The sequence below is a fragment of the Pleurodeles waltl genome, chromosome 12 (assembly GCF_031143425.1).
Source record: "Pleurodeles waltl isolate 20211129_DDA chromosome 12, aPleWal1.hap1.20221129, whole genome shotgun sequence".
In the NCBI taxonomy this organism is placed as follows: Eukaryota; Metazoa; Chordata; class Amphibia; order Caudata; family Salamandridae; genus Pleurodeles; species Pleurodeles waltl.
The window spans coordinates 545,422,334-545,449,683 of NC_090451.1; the positions used below are offsets into that span (position 1 = coordinate 545,422,334).

The 27,350-nt window shown below is 43.2% G+C and overlaps 1 protein-coding gene and 1 long non-coding RNA gene across 2 annotated transcripts in view; one reads left to right on the plus strand and one right to left on the minus strand.

Annotated features, from left to right (window-relative positions):
• EDC4 (enhancer of mRNA decapping 4) overlaps positions 1–7,340 on the minus strand; it is a 703,483-nt gene extending 696,143 nt beyond the window's left edge. Inside the window, exon 1 of the mRNA XM_069217586.1 lies at positions 7,172–7,340. Within this exon, the coding sequence (XP_069073687.1) occupies positions 7,172–7,247 (76 nt within the window). The 5' untranslated portion in view covers positions 7,248–7,340. The remainder of the gene's footprint in view (positions 1–7,171) is intronic.
• On the plus strand, positions 1,066–26,938 carry LOC138268166 (uncharacterized). The gene is made up of 3 exons (XR_011199943.1): positions 1,066–1,126; positions 25,454–25,835; positions 26,562–26,938. It is a non-coding gene; the product is annotated as an uncharacterized lncRNA (long non-coding RNA).
• The last annotated feature ends 412 nt before the right edge of the window (positions 26,939–27,350 follow it).

Here is a 27,350-nt window from a genome sequence, read left to right on the forward strand (position 1 = left end):
CCTCACTTTCCAGAAACTGCAGGACCTCTATGGGCTTTGCAATGGCCTCTTCCTGGCGCACGTGCCAGTGTTGGCACTTGGGGGCACATGGGTGGCAGGCAGGCTGAACCAGCAATACACCTCGGCCTACACTGTCTCTTCACACAAGGGACCACTTTAATTACCACTCCCCTTGGCACCCACAACCTCAGATTGGTTCTATACTTTTAATTTTCTCAGAATCCTGTATCAATTTCATCAATTTTTCTGAATGCTCTAATGCCTTTGCTGTGGAAATTACATCTTGCAATTTGGGATCTCCCATTACCCACAAATGTTCTTGGATTTTCCTGCTTTTCACATGTACTATTATCTGATCTTGTATCATTTCATCAGTCATATCTCAGAAATTACGATATACAGACAATCCTTGTAACGCTGTCAGAAACTCATCGAATGTCTCTTCCAAATGCTGTATTCTAGTATAGAACTTGAACCTATTCAATGCTATGCTTGCTGTAGGTTTGAACATATTCTCTAATCTCAACGCTTCTTTAAAAACATCTACTTCTCCATCAGCCTGTCCTTGTAGGAGTACATAAGGTATAGTTTTGAAAACCATGTGTCCCTCCATACCTAAGCAATGTAGTAAAATATTTTTTTTTCCTTTCTTGAGACATTTCATCATCATCAATAGCCTTCACGCAAGTCAAAAACTCTTCTTTCCACCTAGTCCAAGGCATTGGTGGATCTCCTTTGTTTTGTAAAAATGTATCTGGAGGTTCGAACTGCATTCTCATTTATTTCTTAATCCCACTGCTGAAAAACAGGAAGTAACTTGCACAATTATTAAATGTGCAAATCACTGTAAAAGTCAAGTGAAATTGAAAATAACTTATCCTTTGTAAGTTTATACATCCTTTTCCTTGTTTATCTCACTCCTCTTTCTTCATATATATTCCTTTTTCCTTCCACTGTGTTAATATCCCTTGTAGTTGTAGAAATCCACTTCCTTGTTTTTCTTCAAACCCTTTTTCTGTTTCCATTGTTCCTTAGTCCTTTTGCAGTGTTGATACCAGAATTGAGAAACAGGAAGTGACAAAAACCTCTACCCAGCACAACACAGATGAAACGAAAAGGAGAAGAGGTAGGTCTCTACCGTTAAAGTGAAACCAAGATGTAGAAATATTACTCTCCACAAACACGCGTTAGTTGGGGCGCGTGCTTCTTTGTGAAATGCACGTCGTGCGGCACGTCTTCCAGATAATGGTGCCACGCGACAGCATAACACATGCGGGTCCTTAAGCAGCGCGGCGCGTCATTCAAAAATTATGCCGCGTGACCACACCAACGGTAACTGAAAAGGCAGCAGGATTATATTAGCCGATAAAAATCTTTAACTAAATCAAGATCTTCAATGTACAAACATACATCACCGGCCTGCCGCCAGAACTCCGTTCCTGCCTTCTTTCGCACCAATATCCTCGCAAGTTTGCGTGAGCAGGTTTTGTTTCAAAGAATGACACCACTCCTGTGCTGTTTGCAAAGTCCAGTAACAGGTGTCAAAATCTTGTTGCCACTGTAAAGATCCACACAACTAAGGTATAAAACAAGTTGTGTTTATTCTCCAACAGCACAGTACACTGCTTCCTCCTCAGACCTCCACACCTCCAATACCATTCCCACCTCCAGAATCCCTTCACCGTTCTACACTCCACATTCTACTACCCCTCACATTCTAGGTTCTACAGTGTTGACATATAACAGTAACACATTGACAAAGCATTGTTTGGGGTAAAAGCCAACAGTGGGGTTAAGATTTTTCACCCTAGCATTGCCCAGAAGGAGACACAATCTCGAGTCATGGAAATCACAGTATTAGTGTTCTGCTATGTTCAGAGCTAAACAATAAATCATCTCAACACTCAGCTCAGTAGTGCAGTCTCCGTGCATATTGTCTCTTTGGTAACTGTAGTAGAATTATCCTCAGAACGTACAATAGACAGTTATTATAAAATGATGTTATTGTTTTAAAAACGTTTGGCATTGCTGCAATAGTTTTCAAGTCAATTTCAAGTCCAAGGTAGATGGAAGGAGCATTATAATGTAGGATATTCCATGACACATTTATAATTGTTTGGTCACTAACTAATAGCCACGTTCTAGAAAGCACGGTCTGCTTGGGGGAAGGGGGGATTGGCTAGTATACTGGTATTTATCGAGGTCCACTGATAAGGACTGAAACCTTATCTTTCCAACTGTTAGTCCCAATCTAAATTGCGGATGCACCACACACCTAAATAGTCCTTGGCTTATAAGAGTTCTTCAAAGAGAGATCGTCCAGACATCAGAAGCAGATGTTACGATGGGAGGAGCACAGATGACGATTTTGAAGCTTATTTTATAAGGCATAGAACTTACCCCATGTTTAAAGAAATGTGTTCATTGGATGAAAAATAAAAAAAAGTCTGTCATACAACCAAGAAGAAAAAAAAAGGCATATTCTAAGAATATGGGGGGAAATCCTTATCGAACATCCTACATTTGCTGTCTTGTACCAGCCAGGTTGCCACAACCCCAATAACTAGCTCTCAGAACACCAAAGACTCACCATGCAAACTGAACAGCAAGTTGCAATTGAAAGAGAATATGTTAGGCTAGAAGAGGAATGCTTATGCCCCTTCCCATGTTTCTAGAGGAATTCAGAAAGTCAATAAAGAAGAGAACTACCTATAACAAGCTACTCCAGAAGCCTGTAGTGGGCAGTGGAGGTCCCAGATATCCAACTTCTCAACTGGCACTCCAGAAGCCCACCAGATTCTTACATAGCTGTTTAATGTCCAAAATGATTTGGCTCTTTCACGTGGATGATGTCTCCATCGTTGCGCTAGAATACAATCTCCTAAACTATCTTGGTAACCGATGTGCATCTACCTCATACTGGTCATCAAGGGACTTTTTAAGACTAAGAGTTGGTTCTGTAAAAAAATCGGATTCCATCAGTAAAACTGTTTAGAAACAAACCATCAGTGCCAAGCATCCACTGTGACTGACCCACCAGTGTGAACCACCATAGTAGGTGTCCCACTGGTTCCCTGAGTGGGTGCAGACTTCATAAATTTGCCAGACAGGTATCATGCATTAGTAATAATTAACTACTTCTCTAAGTATCCAGAGATGGAAGGTGTCAACAACACATCAGTGAATTAACTAATCTCGAAATTGGAAAAGTAATGCCCACTTATGGCAGATTAAAGACCTCTGGATGGTTAATGGTCCTCCATTCCAGGATCAAGAATTTGCTGATTCCCATCCTGAGAACTCTCACAAAGTCCATCACCGCTGTCCAGGGAAATGGTCAGTTTCTGGACTGCGACATCTTTGCTTGTCTCCATTAAACCAGACAGACTGCACAGGTCACTACAAGAAGGACTCCTAATCAGCTCTGTTTGGGTGGTCAAGTAAATGATGCACTTCAAAGAGTTGCACACTCTGATTGGAGTGTGTCACGGGGTGCAGAGAAAATGAACTATCACAGATAGGGTGCCATAATCACAATTACACAATTGTAGCTCAAATATCATCTGCAACACCATAATACATCCCACCTCTGGACAAAGTTTAAGGTCAAAGATACCTTCACGGGCAAACCCATAAACTGTTTCTACCTACTGGAATGACAGGAAAGTGCATGTTGGTAAAATTAAGCAAAAACAAAAATCAAACCAAATTGCTTGAACACAAAAGTAAAATTCAATGCCATCCTATCAAATCTTCCGTAGCCTTTTTTAATCTAAAACTCAACATCAGATAGGTGAGATTTCAGGTGATTGAAAAAACTGACAAGAGTTTACTTTAACAATAACAGAATCTTACTACAAAAATATTTTTGGATTGCCCATTGGAACAATCTTCAGACTAAAGGACAGGAAATGTTGTGCTTTTTGTAACACAACCATGGAAACTGTGTGTTTCCCCATTTAATATGATGCTACAAGTACGTTTTTCTAGCAAAAATGTACAGCTTGATTGCAATTGTTCCTGTCATTCTTGTTTATTGTATTTATTATTGTGATTATAATAAATTGATTCGGTTCTTTTGGAGGGTTTGTCATTCAGCTATTTGACTGCACTTTCCCATCCCTTGTCTTATCGTCTCTCTGCGTTGAAATGATAGGTGTACTTCATATTTAATATATTTCTGGTACCTCTTATTTCGAACTATCGTCTTTTTATTCGGTTAATTTTACAGGTTTTTTTCTCTGCTTTGTACTAGTGGCTTTCTTTACCAATTCTTCACCTGTGTGCTGTGTACTCGTGAAAGCTTCCCCTCTTAGTTCTGTACCCGTTTTTAGGCTCTGGGTTACGCACTTATTACAATATTCAGATCTTTCATTTTTGTACCCCTTGCCTTTGACTCATCGTTGACTCTAGGTGTGTGCCTCGGTTCACTTACCTCAAGATGCAAGTTATTGTAATCCTTGCGGTCGCCACCCACACACTTGGTGAGGTGACTTTTAGCACGGGTTCAATGGCGAGTTTTGAAACCTTAAAATGATGGATGCGCTCGCATATTTCGTAGTCCGGGCTTCAAATTTCATACGCTTCTGTTTCGTTATCTAGTATGAGTTACCAAACGTGTCTTTAGTATAAGTGCTGTGTCTGTCTTCCGCTATTCAGAAGTAGTTGACTTACCAAACTTTTACTGACTGAACTCTGTTTTTCCCATCTACTGCACATCCCACACTTGCACCCACATTCATGTACTTGGGTCAAAGCTTGCATGTAATCACTTTTAGTCACGGCTCATTCGCTTATCCTTAGATTCCACCACTTTGATTATTTCCGTTTTCTTGGTGCAATAACCGATGGTGGTTGATCCCGTCCACTTGATTCCATGTAATTCCACTACATAAATGAGGCAGTCAACCATTTTGATGTATACGTAGATATTTTTGCCAACATTGGTTCCGTTTATCGTTACTTTAGACACTTCTAGATTCATTGCTGACACACCAATGTCAATATATGCAGAGAGTTCAGTTACATTTGGATTTGATTTTAAATGGCTCTTTTCCAGAGTGCGGTTGAACAATATGCGTAATTGGACCCCTGATGAAGGAACGTCCGACATGCAAAGGGGCTTTAACAGAAATCTCCGTATACTGGAAAATGATCAATAAATTATTGTTTACTATCCTACACCATTTACGGATGACGAATATTTGAACTACAATCGTGTAGGTGTGAATATACCAGCGAAGCTGTGGCACTTATTTGACTGTGAACTCTGCAACACAGTTCAAAATTGGAGAAGGCAACTTTTTGATTACTTAGATCTCTTATCTGCAAGGAACTGTGAGAGACTTCCCCATCACTCCTCATTGGAACCTTACCTTCCGCCAGAGTAAATAATGGCGTAGGGGAAGAGACAAAATGAGAAAGGCAGTTTAAGACTTTGAGCCCGACATTCTTCCATAAGAACTGAATAGGTCTAACGTTTCTTGAGGACAAATGCCCTGGTATCAAGTTTATCCTCCTGAATGAGCTGTCTTCTTTCCCTGGAGGGTAACCCGTAGGCAAGATACGTGGGCAGCTGCAAAAAGTGAAAGAGGTTGTGACCAATAGTGTATCTGTGTTCAGGAAGTGCCTTACTCCGAGTAGGATGGCTGGGAGAAATGATTCTGACCTGATTAGTGAACGTGAAATGCCCAAAAGTTCCCTTCCAAGAAACTAGAGCAAGAATTCTGAACACTACGTCCTCTGCAAAACCAGTCAGAGCAGTTTCTCCAACTGCTGTTCTCATGGAACTCTACAGCCATCCTCAGAATTTGTGCCTTCCATCACAAGCCAGCAGGTCAGATCATCCTACGTACTGTTTGGGAGCTATTGACCCCCACCTCCTCAATACCAACGATAGAAGACTATCTGCAAAAATGTAGCTAGTTATTTGTTTAATTTGCACGCGGTGAAAGTTATTATCTTCATTGCATTTCTTAGAGGAATGCGGTGTGCCCATGCGCAACATGACATAAGGTAATATTTGAATTGGGTTTACACACCTTGCCAGTTAATGCATGCCGGTGTCGTCCTTGTAGACGTGGGTAAATTAATAAACACTCCGAGAGGACCCTGTGCCTCGGCAATTAACGGTACCAAAAAACGCCACTTGTGTCCTCTACCGCTCCTGGCAGCCTAAACATCATGCTCTCCTATACAGGGACGAAAGTATTCCTACTTACAAAACGGTCACTTTCATGTCACATGCGAAGCGAACTACCCCATGCCATTGGTGTCACTGAAGGTTCTGACCCTCCCCGTCAAAGTCTGCCCTATCAATGCTCACCCACCCCTTTCCACTAGTGTTGCTCCCTGTGCCGACTATCGAGTCACACCGATGCCTCAATTACCACCCCTCCCACCCCGGGACATATTCTTCACGGCAAGCACTGTCCCTCAGACAGGGTGTCCCCTTCCTGGTACTAGTATACCCTTAGTGCGTCAGCCCCCGTGCTAACGCTTACATTCTCAGTAGGGGATGCCTCTAGTGCTGAAAAATTCCACTGAATGTCGTCTCGAACCTAGGTTGACAGCTGTCATATGGTCTATGACACGTGCAAACCTTAAGCCAGATCTGGCTTTTGAGGCAAAACCGCTCTGCAAATTAAGGTTACAGAGCCCTGCTCCGTACTAAAAACAGAGCCACGAGATACAGAATGCAACACTCAATTGACAAAACCAAAAAAACAGGCTATTGGTGTCACATATGACACCGGGGAACTTGCCAACATCGTCACGTCAGCGCATCTATTCGCCGCTGCCTCCCACCCAATTTTTATTTCCGGGATAACAACAAGATGACTCGCACCCCTCTATGATTCTCTCGCCCTAAGACCTTACTTCTTCCCCTTGCCCTTTAGGACACGCACCCAACAGATTCAATTGCTATCAGGGTGTGCTATTAGTATTTGGCCTCGTCTCTCTTCGCTGTTCACCCCAAGCCTGACCCGACTCCTCCTTCGCTCTTTCTCCACCTTTAAACTAGTATGCCAATGCATCCCCGTGGTCCTCTAGTCACATGCCTCGTATCGTTTTAATATATCGCGCAACTGGTCTCGCTAACAGTCCAGTTTAAAAACACCATGCATGACCGGAGTGCTGCTGTCTCAACCCCGCAAAAGTTCTCCCTCACCTCCGGGTCGGTCCAGCTTTAAAATGTCCCGTAAATGCCGTGTGGCGCTGATATCGATGCTGCCCGAAGGGTCCATCACTCCCGCGCTCTCGGCTTCTCCCGGCGCTGCAGCCAGGATACCGACCACTTCCGGTGAAACTGTCAGTAACCTTCCCCCTTCGTAAAAAACTTCCGGTGCAACTACAAGAATGCGCCCTCTTGAAACACTGAGAAACGCGAGGGTTCCGGCTTGAAAGCTTAAAGGGACTGTAAAAAGAGCCCGGGACGAGACAAACTGAAAGGTCGCAGGAGTTCACCAGAGAGTGAGACTCGGCGATTGGACTCCAACTTAAATGTTGTAGTGTGTTTATTTAAAGTAATGGTATTGTTCAAAGATCAGACTTCTTGGGGTAGTAGGTGGTCTGCTCCCCACCTGCTAAAAAAATAAGTGCTGATGGGAAATGATACACGAAACGTCCTTGGCCAGGGCTTCAGAGGCAGATTACACTTCTTCTGACATTAAGAGAGGAATTCCCCAGTAAATAGAACGTGTTCCGCGCCTTTTCAACAATTTTTAAATGATTCATGATCTCGAGAACTTTGATTTCATAAGTGTAGGAAATTGAAAAAAAAAAAAAAGCACACCGGGACCTACAAAATGGGGGAAGGTGGCGGCGCCAGAAAGGTGGAGGAATTGTCAGCGACAAAGTCATAAGTATCAGCGCCTCTAGGAGCGGAGGCAGTCATAACTGTCTACTCCTCCTCATTCGCCTGGTATCACCCGTTTTTTAGGTTGAGCATAGCAGCGCACAAGCGCTGCTTTTCCGGCATGTTGATATGTATCTGGGATTTTAAACTCCTTCATGGGCTTGCCTTTCAAAAATCCTTTCTTTTCGTTGGTAAATGCTTTAGTTTCTCCCTAGGGCAGTTTTGTTATGCAGTGGCTACCCCCCTGTTACATGGCTAATTGCACTTTTACCAATATGTTTGACTGGGAGCGAGCTTCTTTTTCCTTTTGTGGCTCTTCACCCTGATGCTCATGTGAAACTGTATTACTTTCGTTTTTTTATTAGTTGTTTACTGATCATATCTTTAGTATGTGTTGTACTTATTTTTCTTTTATGCCCTTTCTTCCACTGACAACAGCCTTGGTTTCTAAGGGCACGGACGATCAGGCAGAGTTTTTGGAATATTTCATTCTGAGCAGCTCATGTTTTTGTTTTTCTCTATTGGGGTACTACCGTACTGCTTAGAAACGACACACAAACCAAACTCCATCCTGGTTATCAGGAGCGAAAGGGGTGAGCCGACCCCTGGTTTCAATCGCTTTCAGAAACACCCCCGAGGGGAAAAGAGCTTTAACACAAACAATCCCCATCTGTGCTTCCAGTGAAGTTTCCAGCAGCCCATAAATATTGCCTTTTGTGGAGCTTGTTACATTAGTTGCTAGTTCGGATCTGCCTAGTTCATGTTCTATACAGCAGGCACATTAACCTTCTGCGCTTCCTTATAATTAGTCAAAGCTTTCACTGTAGAAAAGTAAGTTATCTCTCCAGAAATAACATTAATCACAAGAGTTATTTTAACATTTGAAGATTAATAGCAGTCTGTGATCTGCCTACAACATGTTCTTTGTGGCAGCCACATTAACCCTCTGCACTGCCTTATAATAATTCCACACTTCATCTCTTGCTTACAGCGCTGGATTTACAGGGAGTGCAGAATTATTAGGCAAGTTGTATTTTTGAGGATTAATTTTATTATTGAACAACAACCATGTTCTCAATGAACCCAAAAAACTCATTAATATCAAAGCTGAATATTTTTGGAAGTAGTTTTTAGTTTGTTTTTAGTTTTAGCTATGTTAGGGGGATATCTGTGTGTGCAGGTGACTATTACTGTGCATAATTATTAGGCAACTTAACAAAAAAAAAATATATACCCATTTCAATTATTTATTATTACCAGTGAAACCAATATAACATCTCAACATTCACAAATATACATTTCTGACATTCAAAAACAAAACAAAAACAAATCAGTGACCAATATAGCCACCTTTCTTTGCAAGGACACTCAAAAGCCTGCCATCCATGGATTCTGTCAGTGTTTTGATCTGTTCACCATCAACATTGCGTGCAGCAGCAACCACAGCCTCCCAGACACTGTTCAGAGAGGTGTACTGTTTTCCCTCCTTGTAAATCTCACATTTGATGATGGACCACAGGTTCTCAATGGGGTTCAGATCAGGTGAACAAGGAGGCCATGTCATTAGATTTCCTTCTTTTATACCCTTTCTTGCCAGCCACGCTGTGGAGTACTTGGACGCGTGTGATGGAGCATTGTCCTGCATGAAAATCATGTTTTTCTTGAAGGATGCAGACTTCTTCCTGTACCACTGCTTGAAGAAGGTGTCTTCCAGGAACTGGTAGTAGGACTGGGAGTTGAGCTTGACTCCATCCTCAACCCGAAAAGGCCCCACAAGCTCATCTTTGATGATACCAGCCCAAACCAGTACTCCACCTCCACCTTGCTGGCGTCTGAGTCGGACTGGAGCTCTCTGCCCTTTACCAATCCAGCCACGGGCCCATCCATCTGGCCCATCAAGACTCACTCTCATTTCATCAGTCCATAAAACCTTAGAAAAATCAGTCTTGAGATATTTCTTGGCCCAGTCTTGACGTTTCAGCTTGTGTGTCTTGTTCAGTGGTGGTCGTCTTTCAGCCTTTCTTACCTTGGCCATGTCTCTGAGTATTGCACACCTTGTGCTTTTGGGCACTCCTGTGATGTTGCAGCTCTGAAATATGGCCAAACTGGTGGCAAGTGGCATCGTGGCAGCTGCACGCTTGACTTTTCTCAGTTCATGGGCAGTTATTTTGCGCCTTGGTTTTTCCACACGCTTCTTGCGACCCTGTTGACTATTTTGAATGAAACGCTTGATTGTTCGATGATCACGCTTCAGAAGCTTTGCAATTTTAAGAGTGCTGCATCCCTCTGCAAGATATCTCACTATTTTTGACTTTTCGGAGCCTGTCAAGTCCTTCTTTTGACCCATTTTGCCAAAGGAAAGGAAGTTGCCTAATAATTATGCACACCTGATATAGGGTGTTGATGTCATTAGACCACACCCCTTCTCATTACAGAGATGCACATCACCTAATATGCTTAATCGGTAGTAGGCTTTCGAGCCTATACAGCTTGGAGTAAGACAACATGCATAAAGAGGATGATGTGGTCAAAATACTCATTTGCCTAATAATTCTGCACTCCCTGTAGTATGACCAAAAGAGACACTTGGGAAAGTCATAGCAAAACTAAAACGAAAGCACAACGCAAACAAAGGAAAATTTGCTTCTCAAATTTCAAATTAGCCTGCTTTAGTATTCAGTACTCGTAAAAGTGTATGCAGCAGTTATTAGCGTGCGGTGTAAAGTGACAGCTGAACCTGGAAAAAATATACTTTTCATGTATGCTAACAAGGCAATTGTGGGTCTCGTAAGCTAAAAATAAAAAAAAGCTGTAGCTTCGATATCAAGAAAAAATAAATCAGCCTTCTGTGTAGAGAAACAGCTGGATCTAGGGAAGGCACACTTACTATGTTCGCAGTGCTTAATTTGAGCCTGTGTGTTCCGATGCAGGGCACAAACAATTTTTGTTAAAGGGCCACCGGTTATTTTTCTGCCTCACTGATTTACTGTGGGCAAAATAAAGAATCATTTATTAGAAATGCAAACTCTAAAATGTGAAAATGACCTTTTGTGCCAAACTCTAAACAAGCTGCCAGGGTGGAAGTTTAAACAGCAAGATGTTATCATGTTGTAGAAAACATTTTGAACACAAGGACACAAATCGCTCTTTACTCGTAAACACTGTGAAATACAGCAAATTAACATAAAAAAGACTGCTGTGGAGATAAAAGTTTAACGTGAAAAACAAAAACACAGAGCAGAAATATAAGCATGTGTTTGTGAAAGGGCAGCATCACCCAGAAGAAAGAGTGTAAATGACTGGATGGCTTGCTCTGTAGACAGCAGTGATGTTATCAGATGCTATAAAACTGTGTGGAGTGAATTTCCTCTAAACAGTGTAAATTGCAGCCAAACACCATATGGCACACACCATTAAAACAACACATAAACTTAAGTATTAAAAGACACAATTGTATTAATATGCAGGCATTAGCTTTTAAAAAATATTTATTTTCTGTGTGGCCAATATGTTCTGTGGTTCGACTATAGTTTTTAAGTGGAAATTGTGTGTTTTGTAAGCGCATATTTGCCTTCAGTAAACACAACGTTAGCGTGCTTCAATTAAACTTTGCCCAGTTAAACACTGCTAAATAGCAACATTTTCATTTTTTGCTGCAGATAGAGGAAGAAGGTACATGGAAGTGCTTTAGTTTTATGTAGGGCCACTGGAATTATGTAGCAGAAAAAGAGGAAATTATGAGGTAGGGTTGACCAATTTATGTGGCAAGAAAAGTATGGTTATGAATTTACAATGCAAGTACCTCTAACTCAAGAAAATGCGAGACCTATTGCATTGCAAATGCTAATTAATAATGTGCCCATGCTAAAAAGTATAATGTCGCAGACTTACATTAGGTTAGCCTCTTTGCAAATCTGCGTGTTATATGGGAATTGTAGTTTTTACTGCATACTTCTGTAGTTCTGTTTACTGTTACTGTAATATAGAATTTAAGTATGTCATAATCAATGTTCTAGGGTATAAATGAGTAACTTTTGAAATGTTGACAATTGGAAAGCAGCTGTGCTGGAGTGTGATTTTGGGTTCTTAATTATAATAAACCAGCATCTACTTTTTATCACATTTTTGAAGGATCTTTCTTATTTATTTCACTGTATGCAACATAATTTTTGCGACGTTGTAAAGCACAATCCAAAAATATTTACAAATGCATTGACATAGTAGTTAGACATGAGGGGTCGGAGTGGAGAATCAAGACCAAGGTCTTATTTATACTCATACATCAAAGGATTCATAAAATAAGTAATGATGATACATGTTTAATTTAATTTAAGGAGGGAATCAGTTTTCAAACACTGGTTCCCGTCCTTGCTCTGTTCTCGACTCCCTTCTGCAGCTGTCTGGCCTTGCACATTCTTGGAACATTTAAAAGGATTTCATGGTTCAAAGATACAGATATCACATTCAGGCCTTCCTGCCGTATGATATCATTCTTTCCCTCCCCAGAGTACGATAGCCAAGGGCAGTCAATTTATATTTACCACACGAATATAATGAGTAATGTGTCCCGAATAGGGAAAGAAACCAGCTGCAAGCCCGTTGTAGAACCAGGCTTTTTACTAAACGAATATAAAAAATAAAACATGCAATATGTAGTGCATTTAGAGAGAGGACTCAAACTAAATGTCTCTATAATAAAAGAAGCAATACAAAATAGATTCTTACAATCGGCCCTTTTTGAGTTTTCTCTCAAACATAACAAACGTTTTCACGAGGTGTCCTAAATCTCCTCATATATGTTAAATTTCACTCCTACGTCCTTCGAATTGGTATTCATGGGGACATAAACAACCGATGGGTATGAGCAACCAGTATCTTTTGTGAGAATAGTGGGATCAATAGCCATTAGGGATTTGATGTCTTCTCTCTGCATCATAGTTCGATTTGTTTCTTGTATTTTTACTGGAGGAGGCTTGCACATTTTTAAACAGAAACATAGAGCAGGTAAGCACTGCACTAACAGACAGCTTAATACAATAGCTATTATAATAAAAATTATGTCTTTAAACAACCAGCCCCACCCGCCAAGCCAGGACCATAGACATGACAAGCTCAAATTGCCTCCATCATATTGGCCCACTTTTTCAAATACCTGTACTGCATCTTTTATTTTCCCAATATCCAATTCTATCTCTGACGATTTGTTGACACAGTAGCAACATTTTTGCTGATACTGGTGTTGGATTAAAACACATACTTCTCCTTGTTGCACCGTAATTAAATCTAGAGCAAGACGATTTTGTATAGCCAATTCGGCTGCAGAGTTTATTTCTAGCTGTACACTTCCTATGGCCTGCCTAGTGGCGTTAAATGCAATGGCTAATTCAGTGGACATGTTCATCAGTACCAGCTGTAAATCGAAAACTCCAAATCCCGGAATAAAAACGTGTAATAATTGAAATGCCCAGTTCTTTCATTCCTCCAATATAGGCATCCCTCGTTTGTACCTATGAGCAAAACTACCCATGTTAAGGGGCTGGGAAGATGATATTTTTGATATCACAGTAATGTTGGGTGCCAAATATGCCAGCGAGCATATCCCTTCCCAATTTAGGGGGAGTACCTTATACGCAGTTCTTCTGCATACAAAATACATGCCTCCCTGGATTTGTGAGTTTTTAATGCTGTACTTTACTTGGGGCAAGCCCACACACTCGGGTGTGTCCTGCTCAGAACTATTACAATACTTGTAATCCTTCCAAATTTCATTTAGCAATGATACATTTGCCCAGGGTGCAACATAGGAACATCTAGCCGTCCAGAGAGGGCCAAGGAAAACTCGTGACAATATTAAAGGTGAATTATTCCCATCTCTATCTCTTTCCCTTGAGGGATCATATAACAATCCTTCTGGATCTACCAGAACCTCCTCTCCTCCCACCGTCAGGTTCCAATAATGTAAAGTATAGTTGTGCTGAGTCCCATTAATTAATGAGGTCCAATTTCTGTCTAGTTTCTCCTCTCCATCGAGTTCCCAGTTCCCCGTGTTATCAAATAACAGAGTGTAAACACATTGTTTGGGTGGGACCTTCCCCATGTATTTTGCCTCTTTGTTATGACCGTAAGAATGATCACCAAAACATATGGGAAACATTTTATGTGTGACATTCTTTCCAGGAATCGGGGAAAGCTTATATTCTGCCTGGGTATTAGGTAGCAAAGTACACCTAGGGTACCACTGATATTCTCATTGATCACATTTCCAAGTGGTATTGGGTACAAGACACACTCCCCCTTTTCCATATACGCCTGGTGACACTGGTACTTCATAAAGTCCTATTGGGTCCTCGGGGTGTCTGGACAAGTGCCAGCAAATCCAGCAGTCAGTGAGACTCAATGTTTTGGCCAATTTCCCGTGCACCTTTATCAATGGATGTAAGGTGGGATTTTGCAACAATGATGCAACACCGCTGGACGTTATACATATTAACATAAGGGTCACTAGGTACTTCATTATTGTTTTCTGGAAATAATTATAAGGCAACTCTTCTCTGTTCTCTCAAGAGATGTTTGTCTTGCCAAATGGATATATTTTCATAACTTTATTCTACTCTCCTCCTTGTTCCTACTACCTTTCTAGGGTGCCGCTTTGGTTGTCTCCACCACCTATGTGTGTTCAGGAATATACCCACACAATTACCAAATATCCAAATGCAAAATATTGAGACCACTATACTAATGATCATATATGTATATACAAATATCTGAATTCCTGCAATGTTCACAACCCACTAGAGTCTTGCAGCGTCTCCCTTCCCACTTTAGTAGTTTCGCCCCACAAGCTGGTCCATAAACAATTTCTCTGACACTGGGCAATAGGTGCTGGCTTGATCCTGGGTCCCTTGATCACTCCTTGTTGGGCGCAATACTTCAAATCTTTTTTTCCAGTATAGTTTGTCAGTTTGTTCAATATTTCAGCAGAAAGAGGGCAGAGGCCAGCAATTGAAATCAGGTCGGTGATCTGCTGGGAACTTAACAGAAGAGGCACCTTTCCCGCTGGGACTACAAGCTGCACCAACCCTAATGACTGGCCGCTTCTGTAGAACTGGGATTAGTTTCTCTAATTACACAGTGGATAGCCACAGAACTGTTAACCCCACTTACACACGTTCTTATAGCAGGCTAATGTTCTGGTATAGTTGCACAGGCTAGTCACCCTTGTTCATGCTGTAGTTTTAATCTTCACAATCATTTACAACCTCATCGCCCAACATGTGCGTGACAACAGTGAGGATAGCTCGCTTTAATGCTGGTACATCAGGGGCATCGGAAATACCTGTGGTGTTGAAGGCGGGGAACTGTATTTCGTGAAGGCAAGCGTGCCTTATCCTACTGAGCAAGGGATTCCTTGGCCATTCAGAGGAGACCTCAGTTTGTAGCTCCTAGCTGGGAGCTATCAGGGTGATGTAAATGTAGTTTTTTGTGGGTGTCACTACTGTACGCACCTTCAGAAATCTGTTCATTTGGGTGGGCGAGGACGCAGGTTGTATCAATGGGTTTGTTGATCTTCAAACAGCAAACCTTCGTCGCTGGGCTGCTGTATCACCTCAGGAACAGAAGTGTTAGTACTTGAATCATGTGGAGGTGTCTCCTGCCTCCGTACTTCACTATAGTCAGGAGGCAAAGGTAATTCTGCTGCTGGAGTAGATTGTAGTGGAATCGGTGCATGCTTACAATGGCTAGCATGTATCCAATTTTTCCTTCCTTCCACTTTCACTGCTGTCTGTGTAGCAAGCAGTACCTGGCCCGGCCCCCGCCACCTGGGCTGAAGACTGCTGGTTCTTTGAAAGTTCTTTGTCATAAGCCAGTCCCCTGGTTTGAAATGATGACCAGGGTCTTTGAGAGGAGTCGGCAGGCTGGCCTTGACCTGTTGGTGGATCAAACGTAAATCTTTAGTCAGTTGTTTACAATAATCTACAAACAAAGGATACTGTACTTCAGAAAGCTTCTTTGGCTGCGGTACCCCCCAGATATTGGCTGGCCTTCCCATGACTATCTCGTAGGGGGATAATCGTGACTTGCTACTGGCAGTTGTCCTAATGGACAGCAAAGCCAGGGGCAAAGCATCCGGCCATTTTAAATTGGTCTCAGTACAAATCTTGGCTTTATTGCTCTTCAAGGTGTAAATATACCTCTCTACGAGGCTCGCTGATTGTGGGTGATTTGCAGCATGAAATCGTTGTTTGATGTTAAGGGTAGTACAAACTTTCTCCATCACTTCATTAGTGAAGTGGGGGCCCTTGTCACTCCATACTATTCTAGGTAATCCGTATCCAGGAAAGTACTCTTTCAGTGGTATCTTGGCGGTACAGGGGGCACCATTGTCTTTTAATGGGTAGGCCTCTGTCCATTTTGAAAACATACATACTACCACTAACACATATTTCAGTTTGTTACATGGTTCCATGTGGATAAAATCCATCTGTATAGCTTCAAAGGGGAGATCAGGAGGGGCAAAGTGACCAGGGGGCATTGGGGTCCCTTTCCCTGCATTGTGCATTGCACACACCATACAACTCTTGACCAGGTTATTAGCAGCTTTGGATATCATAGGATTACTCCAAACGTGGTCCAAAGTTGTCTTGATGCCTTGGGCACTGATGTGTGCAGGACTGTGGGCCATAGTAACCATAGCATGTACATAACAATTAAGTAACATCCATCTCCTCCTATCTGTGTCATCTGTGTAACAACCCTCACTGTCCACAGTTCTTCGCCCACTGTTCCCTTTCCTCTTCTGTTGCTTCAGCTTGAATGTCTCTTACTCACTGCAAGGTATTTTCTAGTACTTCGTTCTTGGAATCCCACCTGGCACTACTCTCAACGTATGCATTGTCAAATGGTGCTTGTGCTGTTGCTTTCGCAGTAGAATCTGCAAAAGCATTTCCTCTTCCTATGTTATCAGTCATTTTTTTGTGGGCACTACACTTAATAATTGCAATCTGATGGGGCAAACTGAGAGCGATCAGAAGGGCCACAATCAAAGTGCCATGCTGAATGGTATTGCCATGCGAAGTGATAAAGCCCCTATTCGCCCAGAGTCGCCCACAATCATGAGCTACTCCAAACACATACTGGCTATCAGTGTAGATATTAAAACTAAGATGGTCACTTATTTCTCAAGCTCTGGTGAAGGCAATTAAGTCTGCAGCCTGTGCCGAATTTTGCGTGATTCTATGGGGTTCGACCACTGTTTTTAACGTGGTAACGGCATAGGCTGCAGTAGTTGTACCATCTGGTAACTTGAAGCAAGACCCATCTACAAACAGCTATCCTTGTGGGTCAGATAGGGGAGTATCTGTTAAATCTACCCGTCCCTCGGTTTCTTCCTCAGTGGCAAAAATGCAATTATGGTCAAATTCCACATTATCCTGAGGGAGGGGTAGTAACGTAGCTGGGTTCAAGACATTGCAACGCTTCAAAATGATATTTGGACTGAACAATGTTAATTCATAACCCGTTAGATGAGCACTGGTGAGATGCTGCGTCTGTGTTTTGTTTAACAAAATATCAACTACATGAGGAACCATCACAGTGAGCGGATTGCCACCAACAAACCCTTCACTATGTTTCACTGCAGCAGCTGCAGAAGCCACTCCTCTAAGACAACTAGGCAAAGCTTGTGCCACAGTGTCCAAGGTGGAAGAGAAGTATGCACAAGGGCATTGTCTCCCACCTTGATCCTGTGTCAAAACAGACAATGTACAGCCATGCTTTTCATGCACAAATAAAACAAATGGTTTGCTGTAATCCGGATTACCCAATGCAGGAGCAGAGCACAATGCCTTTTTTAGTTCCTGAAAAGCCTCCTCACATTCGTCAGTCCAAGGTACAGGAGAGGGCACACCCAAAAGTGTCAGGGCAGTCAATGGTTTCGCTATAAGCAAAAAATTTGGGATCCACTGTCTGCAAAAGGATATAAATCCCAAAAATGCCCGGACTTCAGTGGGGGTGCATAGTGCAGTCATAGTATGAACAAGTTTTATTCTGTCTGGATGTAATCTCCTTCCCTCCTTAGAGAGGAGGTGTCCTAAATAGGTGACCTCCCCTCTACAGTACTGCAATTTTGGGAGGGACACTTTACGACCCAAGGATATTAAATAATGTAGTAATGCAACAGTATCAGCTTTACATTGTGCCATAGAATCGGAGGCAATTAAAATATTGTCAATGTACTGCAACAGTACAGAGCCCGAAGGTGAATTGAATTGGTCTAGTTGACGTTTAAGAGCTTGACTATATATGCTGGGACTTTCCACAAATCCTTGAGGAGCCCTTGTGAAGGAAAATGATCGGCCAAATATTGAGAAACTGAACAAATATTGGCTTTCTGGCGCTATCGGAATACTGAAGAAAGCATTCTTCAAATCGATAACTGAGAAATAACACACACTGGGTGGTATCATGGTGTAAAGACTATTCATGTCTGGGACCACAGGAAACTGGGGAATGACTATTTTATTGATTTCTCGGAGATCAATAACTAGTCCATATACCGTGTTATCAATAGCTGATTGGTCAACATCTGATTTATTAGTATCAATGTGTTTCTTAACGACAGGGAGAATCGGGCTGTTACAGCGGCTGCCCAATATTTCCTTTACCACACCTGCATGCATGAGGTCAGAAATGACCATCTTGAGCCCTTCTTCGCTTGCTTTAGACAATTTGTATTGAGGAATACGAGGTAGCCGGGCACCTGGTATGACTTTTATTACAATAGGGTTGAAATCCATAATGCCTACATCATTTTTGCCAGTGGCTCATAAGTGAGGCTCTGCCTCCACTAGCTCTGGGGTTAAGTTGCATTCCTGTGAAAAAACATGCACCGGGTAGGGGCAGTGTTATCCATAGTTACATAGACACCATCCATTGAACAGTAAATGACTGCATTTAAGTTTTTTTAACATATCCAATGCAAACAAATTTTAACGGCAACCTGAGGTTAAGGAGAGTGGCATGTGTACTGAAAATGGTCCTACAGTTACTCTCATAGGTGCTGAGATGGAGCTCACCACAGGGATCACAGAAATCCCTATTGAAGTGGTATGAAGCCCCGACAGGGGAGCCCCGGGGACTGCAGCATGTGCAATAGATGTTCTGGTGTGCCAGTATCTAGAAGAAACTTATGGCCCTCCCCTTCGATATTTGCATCGACATAGGGACCACTCTGATCTAAAGGAATACTGACTCGCCCCTGGCCCTGTCTGTCCTAGTAATCGTATAATTCAGAAAGGGAATCACCAGCATAATATTGTCGTTCAAATGCATTATCAAAAATATTAGTATTATGCGGGACCTAGCTTACATTCTGCAAATTCTAACCATTTCTGCCTCTTCCTAGCCCTCATGGGTTACCTGACGCATTCCCTCTGTCAAGTTACATGCTCTGTCTCCCTTCCAGCAATGGGCAAGTATCACACCAATGGCCCTCTTGTTTACAGTAGGCACATTGGTTGATATTCAATCAGCGGTCTTGGGGTGGTGCAGATACACCTCGCCCTCGGCCCCTTCCCCGTCCCCTTGGTGGGCCACCCCTCGGCTGAGGGAATGTGTCCCGCTGGGGATATGCCTGCTGTAACAGTACCTTTTTCTTTAAATCTTTTACTGACTTCTCATTCTTCTCTAACTCTTCCTTATACCTGTTCTCATAATATTGTGCCCTCTGTAAGATCTCAGCCTGTCCTTTTGTCATCCACAAACTCTCTGTTGCTTTTAATTTTTGTAATATTTCAGGTAGTAGACCATTAACAAAGCGTTCCACAAATAACGTGACACCAGTGGCGATGGCGCGGTCTTGACCACTAAAATCTGTGAACGCTTGTTCACTTCTAGTAAAATAATCTGGGACATCTTCATCTGTTTTTTGTTTATAGTTGGCAAGTTTTCCCCAGTCCACAGCTTGAAGTAGAATAATAATCTCTAATTTGGTCAATATTCAATCGGGCAAATCTAAAATGTTCTGATGAGGCAGGGCTCCTGGCACCCTGCCTGCTTCATGCTGTTCTAATGCCCCCCATGTGACCCCTAAGGTAAGTGCGTCGTCTACTCTTCGAATTTTAAGCCAGACTTCGGGGCCCAATAAAACACCAAAAACATAATCAATGTCTTTGAGGGTCATGGTGGTGGTGGAAATAGCAATTCTAAGGTCACGATAGAACCCAGCTGTATTCTTTCGAGGATCTGGTAAGTCTTTTTTTTAGCCATCACCTCCTCCCTTTTCCATGGCATATGGACAAACTGAGCCACAGGTATAGGACGTGGGAGATTGGCGGCAGCTGCAGCTGCAATAGCCGCAGCAGTGGGAGGGTCAGGATGTATTTCCCTCATTGGATAATCCTTTTCATACATATTGAGAACATCTTCTCTGGCTAAAACGCAAATGCGTACTCCCTCCATTAGGTCTTTATCACCAAGTTTGCAAGCTGTGCTATCACGCCAAAGTTGGTGTAAGGGGATAGGGGTAGAGTTCCTAGTACAACAATACCAATCGTTTTCCAATTTTTCCAATTTTTCGATCATGTATTGATTGCTGTTCAAAATGTGGCATATGTTGTACTGGTTGTATAATATCGGTGTGAGTGTACATAGGATCTGCCATCCAAAACTCTGACTTATTTTTAATAACTTGTTTTTAATTTTTCCCAATAGTGGAGCGTGTATTAGGGGGCAAAGTCAATTTCATAGGTGTACATAGAAGGTTTGGGGCATTAGGGGTAGAAGATATTATTTGCAAAATTGCGTTATCCGCAGGTGGTGGCAGAGAAGAGGGCAGAGGAACTGAGACTTTGGTTGGGGTCTGTGGTTGCTGCGGCACGTGCTGATATGGTGGTATACCTGGATTGCCTAAATTCTGCCCTCCCAAATTCTGCCCTTGCTGCGCTCCCATGATAGGTTGAACTGCTACGGGGGGTGTAAGGTGGAGGTGCGGTGGGGTTATCTAACAACTGTAGCAATACCTTGTCTTCTTCCAATGCATTTTTGGATTCTGTCTGTTTTGATACATAACTTCCCTCTACCTGGACCCTATGGATTCTATCTTTGGACTCAATTCTCTTCTGGGATTGGGAGTGGTGGTATTGCGCTGCTTTTTGCATTATTGTTTTTCGTTTTTCTTTCTCTATCAATTTGTCCGCCTTGATTTTTCTCTTGGTAGGCCCAGTCTCCCATTTTCTATGTACATCAAACATGTGCTGTCTAGCCTTATTTTGAAACAAGCATTCCTGCAGGTAGGTTATTTTCTTTAAATCAAAAGATCCATCCTCTGACCACTGGAGGTCAGGACAATGTCTAGTATAGCTAAGCCATATACTGTTGTACAAAAAAATTTCTAAACCATAATCCTTTAACATGTCCCACCTTGGTGTTCCTTCTTTTGGGATCGGTTGTCTTTCGTCCAAACCTCGAACACGATTTCGGCAAAAACAACGACATAGCCCTTGCCAACATTTTTTATTTCCCATATCTAACCTTTTAAAGTTCAAAATGTAACATGCAAAGGGGTACCTTTTCTCTAAACTCTTTACCAAATGCTTACCAACCTACAAATTGGTCCAGGCCTGGACAAAATATTCAAAAGTTAACAGAGCACGTGCAATACAAAATTTCAAAAGGTACCATTACCAATACAATTTTACCTAAAACTAGTTATTTCCAAATTTATAACAGTTTCCTAAAACAGTTATTCTTTCAAATGCAAGTAGAAACAGACAACCGGTCAGCGTGGAACAGTCTCACATGATCATCTGTTTTCCAAGATCTCTCTCCGGCCACCCGTGTCAGACTAATCAGTCAATTTCAAAGCTGATGTTCAGGATCTTCGCTGGGACGTCGTGGAAAGCGGGCAGAGGCCTGCCTGGTGGATAAGATGGAGCTGCTTTGAAACTATGTCTTTGTGCAGGGGCCCCTGAAATCTACACCTCCGGAACGGGTCCCCCCACTGGCAGTACGTCTTATGACAGCGCTATTGTAGACATCCAATGGAAGATCCCGGACGAGCCCTCATTTGTAAAGCACAATCCAAAAATACTTACAAATGCATTTACAAAGGAGTTAGACACGAGGGGTCGGAGCGGAGAATCAAGACCAAGGTCTTATTTATTATGCTGCAGCAAAGAGAACAGATTTACAACTGCCGAAGAAAAGTATGCTAACATGTTGTGTCTAACAGCGATATTTATACTCATACATCAAAGGATTCATAAAATAAGTATATGATGATACATGTCATACAGGAAGTTAAGGAGGGAATCAGTTTTTACACACTGGTTCCCGCCCTTGCTCTGTTCTCGACTCCCTTCTGCAGCTGTCTGGCCTTGCACATTCTTGGAACATTTCAAAGGATTTCATGGTTCAAAGATACAGATATCACATTCAGGCCTTCCTGCCGTATGTTATCATTCTTTCCCTCCCCAGAGTATGAAAGCCAAGGGCAGTCAATTTATATTTACCACAAGAATATAATGAGTAATGTGTGTCAGATAGGGAAAGAAACCAGCTGCAAGCCTGTTGTAGAACCAGGCTTTTTACTAAACGAATATAAAAAATAAAGCATGCAATATGTAGTGCGTTTAGAGAAAGGACTCAAACTAAATGTCTCTATAACAAAAGAAGCAATACAAAATAGATTCTTACAGCATGTTGGTGCATACATGCTGGGACCCACCAATATGTTTGTGGAAATAATTCTTCTATTACGGAGGTAGACGACTTATGTGTTTCGCCAGCAGGTTCACTAAGGAGCCTGATCCTAGCTTACTGTCTGTGTTTGTTTGGAGCTGCGGTGCACAAGAAAGATCAACTTTTCACCTCTCTGTCTACCTTTGCGCTGTGCCGGTGCCAATGCCGTTGGTGAAGGCCGGGCATGACTTGCTATTTCATGCACTTACCGGCATTGTTTGTCACAAGTGCTACTGTTGAATTCACACACGCAGGAGCACTTAAGAAGTTATTGTGCATGTGAATATTTGTTGCTGTCTGTCAGCGTTGTCTCGTTCCTCACACTGTCTTTACCATCTCTACTCACAGTCAAAAGCCGCTCTGTCTGACTATGTGGTGGCCATCTTGGAAGCTTGGGAAGCTTCACATTGCACAGTACTTACACTGTATTTTTTTCAGCATATCACGGTGACTGGCACACACCTCAAGAATTTTTGCCAGTCTATGAGCGCACCATTACTCTTCGCCTGCTTGTCTCCACTAATAGCAAATTTAATGGTGACAGACACTCCTGTTAATTACATTGCCTGTCTAGTCTTCATCACAACAGCTCTTACAGATCGCGGTAAAGACGGTGACAGGCGCGCCTTCTACATTTCAAGCCTGTCTTCACAAAAAAACCTTTCCACTTGGTGACAGGCACACCTTAACTGTTTGGTGACTATAATTCTATTACATGCTATTGTTTTGCTTTTCCCTAATGACCGTGCTGAAATACTCATGCTCTGACAAAAAAATCTCTGGTATGCACTTCTTAGTCCAAAGAAGACATTTATTATTTCACCTCGCAAGGTTCCTAAAAGGAGATTAGCATGTTGAAAGCACACGTTTAAAAATAGTCACAACAATGAAATGAAAACATACACAAGTGATTCTCCACTGCAATATACACAGCAAATATATGTATCTATATTATAATGCAAAGCATATAATTAATAAAAAATGCATCACCAAAGGGCCTGTTAGGTGCTTCATCTTTCTCCTGCCACCAAGCCGATGACCCCGTTTGACTGCAAGAGAGAAAGAGATCTCTACCCTCACAGGATCTATATCAGGCATCCTACGTTTGAATTCTGATTGAGGTCTCTGAATCTGCCACTGTCGATCTGGGTCTCTTTTATATCTTAAAAAAACGAAGAAGGAGCTTTCTGGAAAAAACCCTCAAGTTGTGCAAGAAGTATTCAAACATGCTGGCTAGTTTAGGTATGCTTTGGAAATAACACGTTGGGATTTGGCCACAATCCCAAGATGTCAAGTCAAAGCAAGGCCGTTCCTTGCCGCCTGAGTACATTCTTATCAGCTAAAGCCCTGGGTGGGAATTAATACAAAAACAAGACAGAATGCACACTTTACAATGTGGAAAATTACGGGCAGCCTTTAACATGCCAGTGACTAATTCTACGCAAAGCCAATAGGCAGAATGAAGCTAAGGCTAAAATGAATACAAAATGGAGTCTGTAACTGGTGAACACTGTACAGGTAGGCCAGGTGCAAAGTGGTGCAACACGGAGTCAGTGGTCCAAACACACATTTCACTACAGCTATATATTTAGATTGCTTTTTGTACTGCTTTTTATATTATTGTTGTTGTCATTGCAAATTTTAACAATGTGATGCAAGGACCTCCATTCTTACACAATGCAGGCAGACTGCTAATGTCATGGACAAAATGTTTAAGAATCTTTGAAAACTACTTAGGGCCAGATGTAGCAAACGTTTGCGAGTCGCAAATGGCCCGAATCGCTATTTGCGACTCCGCAAAATCGGAAATGGGATGCAAAAATCCCATTTCCGACTCGCAAAAAGCAATGCGAGCCGTTACCGACTCACAAAAATTGCGATCCCATTTTGCGACCCGCAAATAGGAAGTCGCAATTTGCGAGTCGCAAACCATATGCAATAGCAACCCGAAAAATGGCGACTAGTCGCAAAAAGACCATTTTGCACTTCCAATTTACCACTTACTCAGAGCAGGTGGTAACCATTACCAAAGTATAAAAGGAGACCCAGAAGGCATCTGGGTTACTCAAGATGGCGGAGATATACCTGATAGCAGTGAGGAGGAGAGCCCACGCAGACCAGCAGAGGAGGAGGAGGAGCCAGAGACAGGAGAAGATTTACAAAACAAGGCAGACACTCTTCCAGCAAACCGAGGAGGAAATGTACGATAAATATAGACTTAGCAGCGCAGCTATACTAGATTTAATTGAATTACTCAAACCACAGCTAGAACGCCAGACTCTGCGCGGCTGCGCCATCCCTACGCATGTGCAAGTGCTATGCTCACTGCACCTCTTGGCCTCGGGGAGCTATCAGGGGGTCATTGCTGTGGCATGTGGGGTATCCCAAAGTGCACTATCAAGGTTCCTCAGGGCATTCCTAGATGCCTTACTCACACACATGTCCCAATACATATACCTACCCAGGAATGAGGCAGAAATTAACAGCACCAAGTTGGACTTTTACCGGATTGCCAACTTTCCCCATGTCATAGGGTGTGTAGATGGGACACATATTCAAATATGCCCTCCTGCAAACCTGGAATATCTGTTCCGCAATAGAAAGTGTACCCACTCACTCAATATTCAGGTTTTTGTGACGCCCATTATGTCATCACTGACATTGTAGTGAAATTTCCAGGCAGTACTCATGACTCCTACATTTTTAGGCACAGTGGGATACACCAACGCCTGGAACGTGGGGAGTTTGGAGACGGATACCTCCTAGGTAGAGCTGCATACACCTTGTAGACATGCACACAGATCAATGTGCACACCAACCAGGACTTTCTAACAGTGTACTTTTTGTGCCCAACAGGTGACAGTGCATATGCACTACGGCCATGGATAATGACTCCGTACTTAACACCCAGCAATGAATGTGAGAGGCGATACAACAGTGCACATAAGAGGACCAGGAACCTGATAGAACGAACCTTTGGATTGCTGAAAGCACGGTTCAGATGCCTTCACCGAAGTGGAGGTGCCCTCCAGTATACCCCCATAACGGCATTCAAAATAGCTGTCACATGCGCTATCCTGCACAACATTGCCACCCGACGTGGGCTACCTCTCACCCCTGCAGACCCAGATTCTGAGGATGAAGAGCAAGAGCAACCACATCGCCATCACGGGGATAGGAGCATCGCAAATCGAGGCAGACTGAGACGGGAACACATTGCAACACAATACTTTGGAAGGTAAGGGCCAACTTCTACCATACTCACCAATTGAACAAACACTCCATTTGTTAAGTGGAACAATAACATTATTTAATATGTGCAAAAACCGAACTATATACAGTACAATGAAAAACTGTTCAGGGACTTCAAAAAGCCCACCTAGCATGGGACACATTGCCATCATGTGCCCCAACATCAGGGACAGTGGTCAGTTTACAGCCTACGGCGGCCTCTGCAAGCCTGGCTGGTACCAGGTTGCTCAGCAGTGCTCTGCCTCGTACTCCCACTCCGGAGCACCCTGGTGTCACCAGCAGAGACACTGCTGACAGTGGAGCCCTCCTCGCTGTCTTGTGGGGTGTCCCCTGTACCACTGGACACCTGCCGTGCCTCCATGAGGTCTAGCACCTGGGTGATCCGGCCCAGGCCCCTTGCCACATCACCCGCAAAGTGGCCCATTTCAACCTGGAGGCCGACTGTTCTCCTGGACAGCCCAGTAGTGTTCACTGCCAGTCTGCAAATAGAGGAGGCCATCCTGTCCAGCCTTTGGAGCAGCTGGCGGTCCCTGTGCCGCGCACCCTCACTCTGTGTAAGCAGGCCAGCCACCAGGTCACGCATTGACAGGGCTAGGTCACCAGTGTTGTTGCCAATTACCAGTTGTGCATGAACCTGCTGCATGCTGTTTTCATTGTTCCTTACGAAGCGCTGCAGAACCCCACTAATCCGCCCTAACATTTGATTCTGCAGGCGCTGACCACGTAGCAGTTGTGACTCTGTCGGTGTGGTGGATGGAAGCCCTGACTCTGCCTGCAGTCCTGCTCTCCTCATCCTGCATCGCCTGCGCAGCGGTGGAGGCCCTGTGATGTTTGTAGTGGCACTCCTGGTTGTTGCTGGTGCAGGCTCCGAGACCACTGTTGCAGCGGGTGTTGCCATGGAGGGGATGGTGTTGGTGGTGCAGGTGGGAGTGGTGGCTGCTCCTGTTGTCTCCTCATGGGGCTGGTTGACCAGTGGCATCTGGCTGCTGTGGCTGGTAGTGGTCTCTTGTGGGAGACCTGTGGGACATGGGGAATACACTGTCAGTGTCTACTATCTGTTGCACACTTCCTAATAAACATTTGCCTATTCATTGCCTACTTGACTACATTGCCCATAATGCATCATGCTGTTATATGCTACTCTGAAATGGAGCTATCTTGGTTGTGCATGCCCCTGTGTACATGGTGGGTGGGGGTATGGCATTGATGGGGGTACAGGCATATCACATGGTACTCACTGGTTGATGGTCCAGGCTCAGAGGTGTCCAGTTCTCCAAATCCTGTCACAGCCTCCGGCTCCAGGGTCTCCTCCACCCTTTCCTCCAGGGGTGTGGGTGGTGGTATGGAAGATGGTCCCCCTCCTGTGCCTCTCATCTCCCGGAGCCTTTCTGCCACCCTCTCCTTGGTCCGGGAGCGGAGGTCGTACCACCTCTTCTTTATTTCATCCACACTCCTGTGGCTGACCCCCAGGGAGTTTACTTTCTCCTGTATTTCCTGCCAA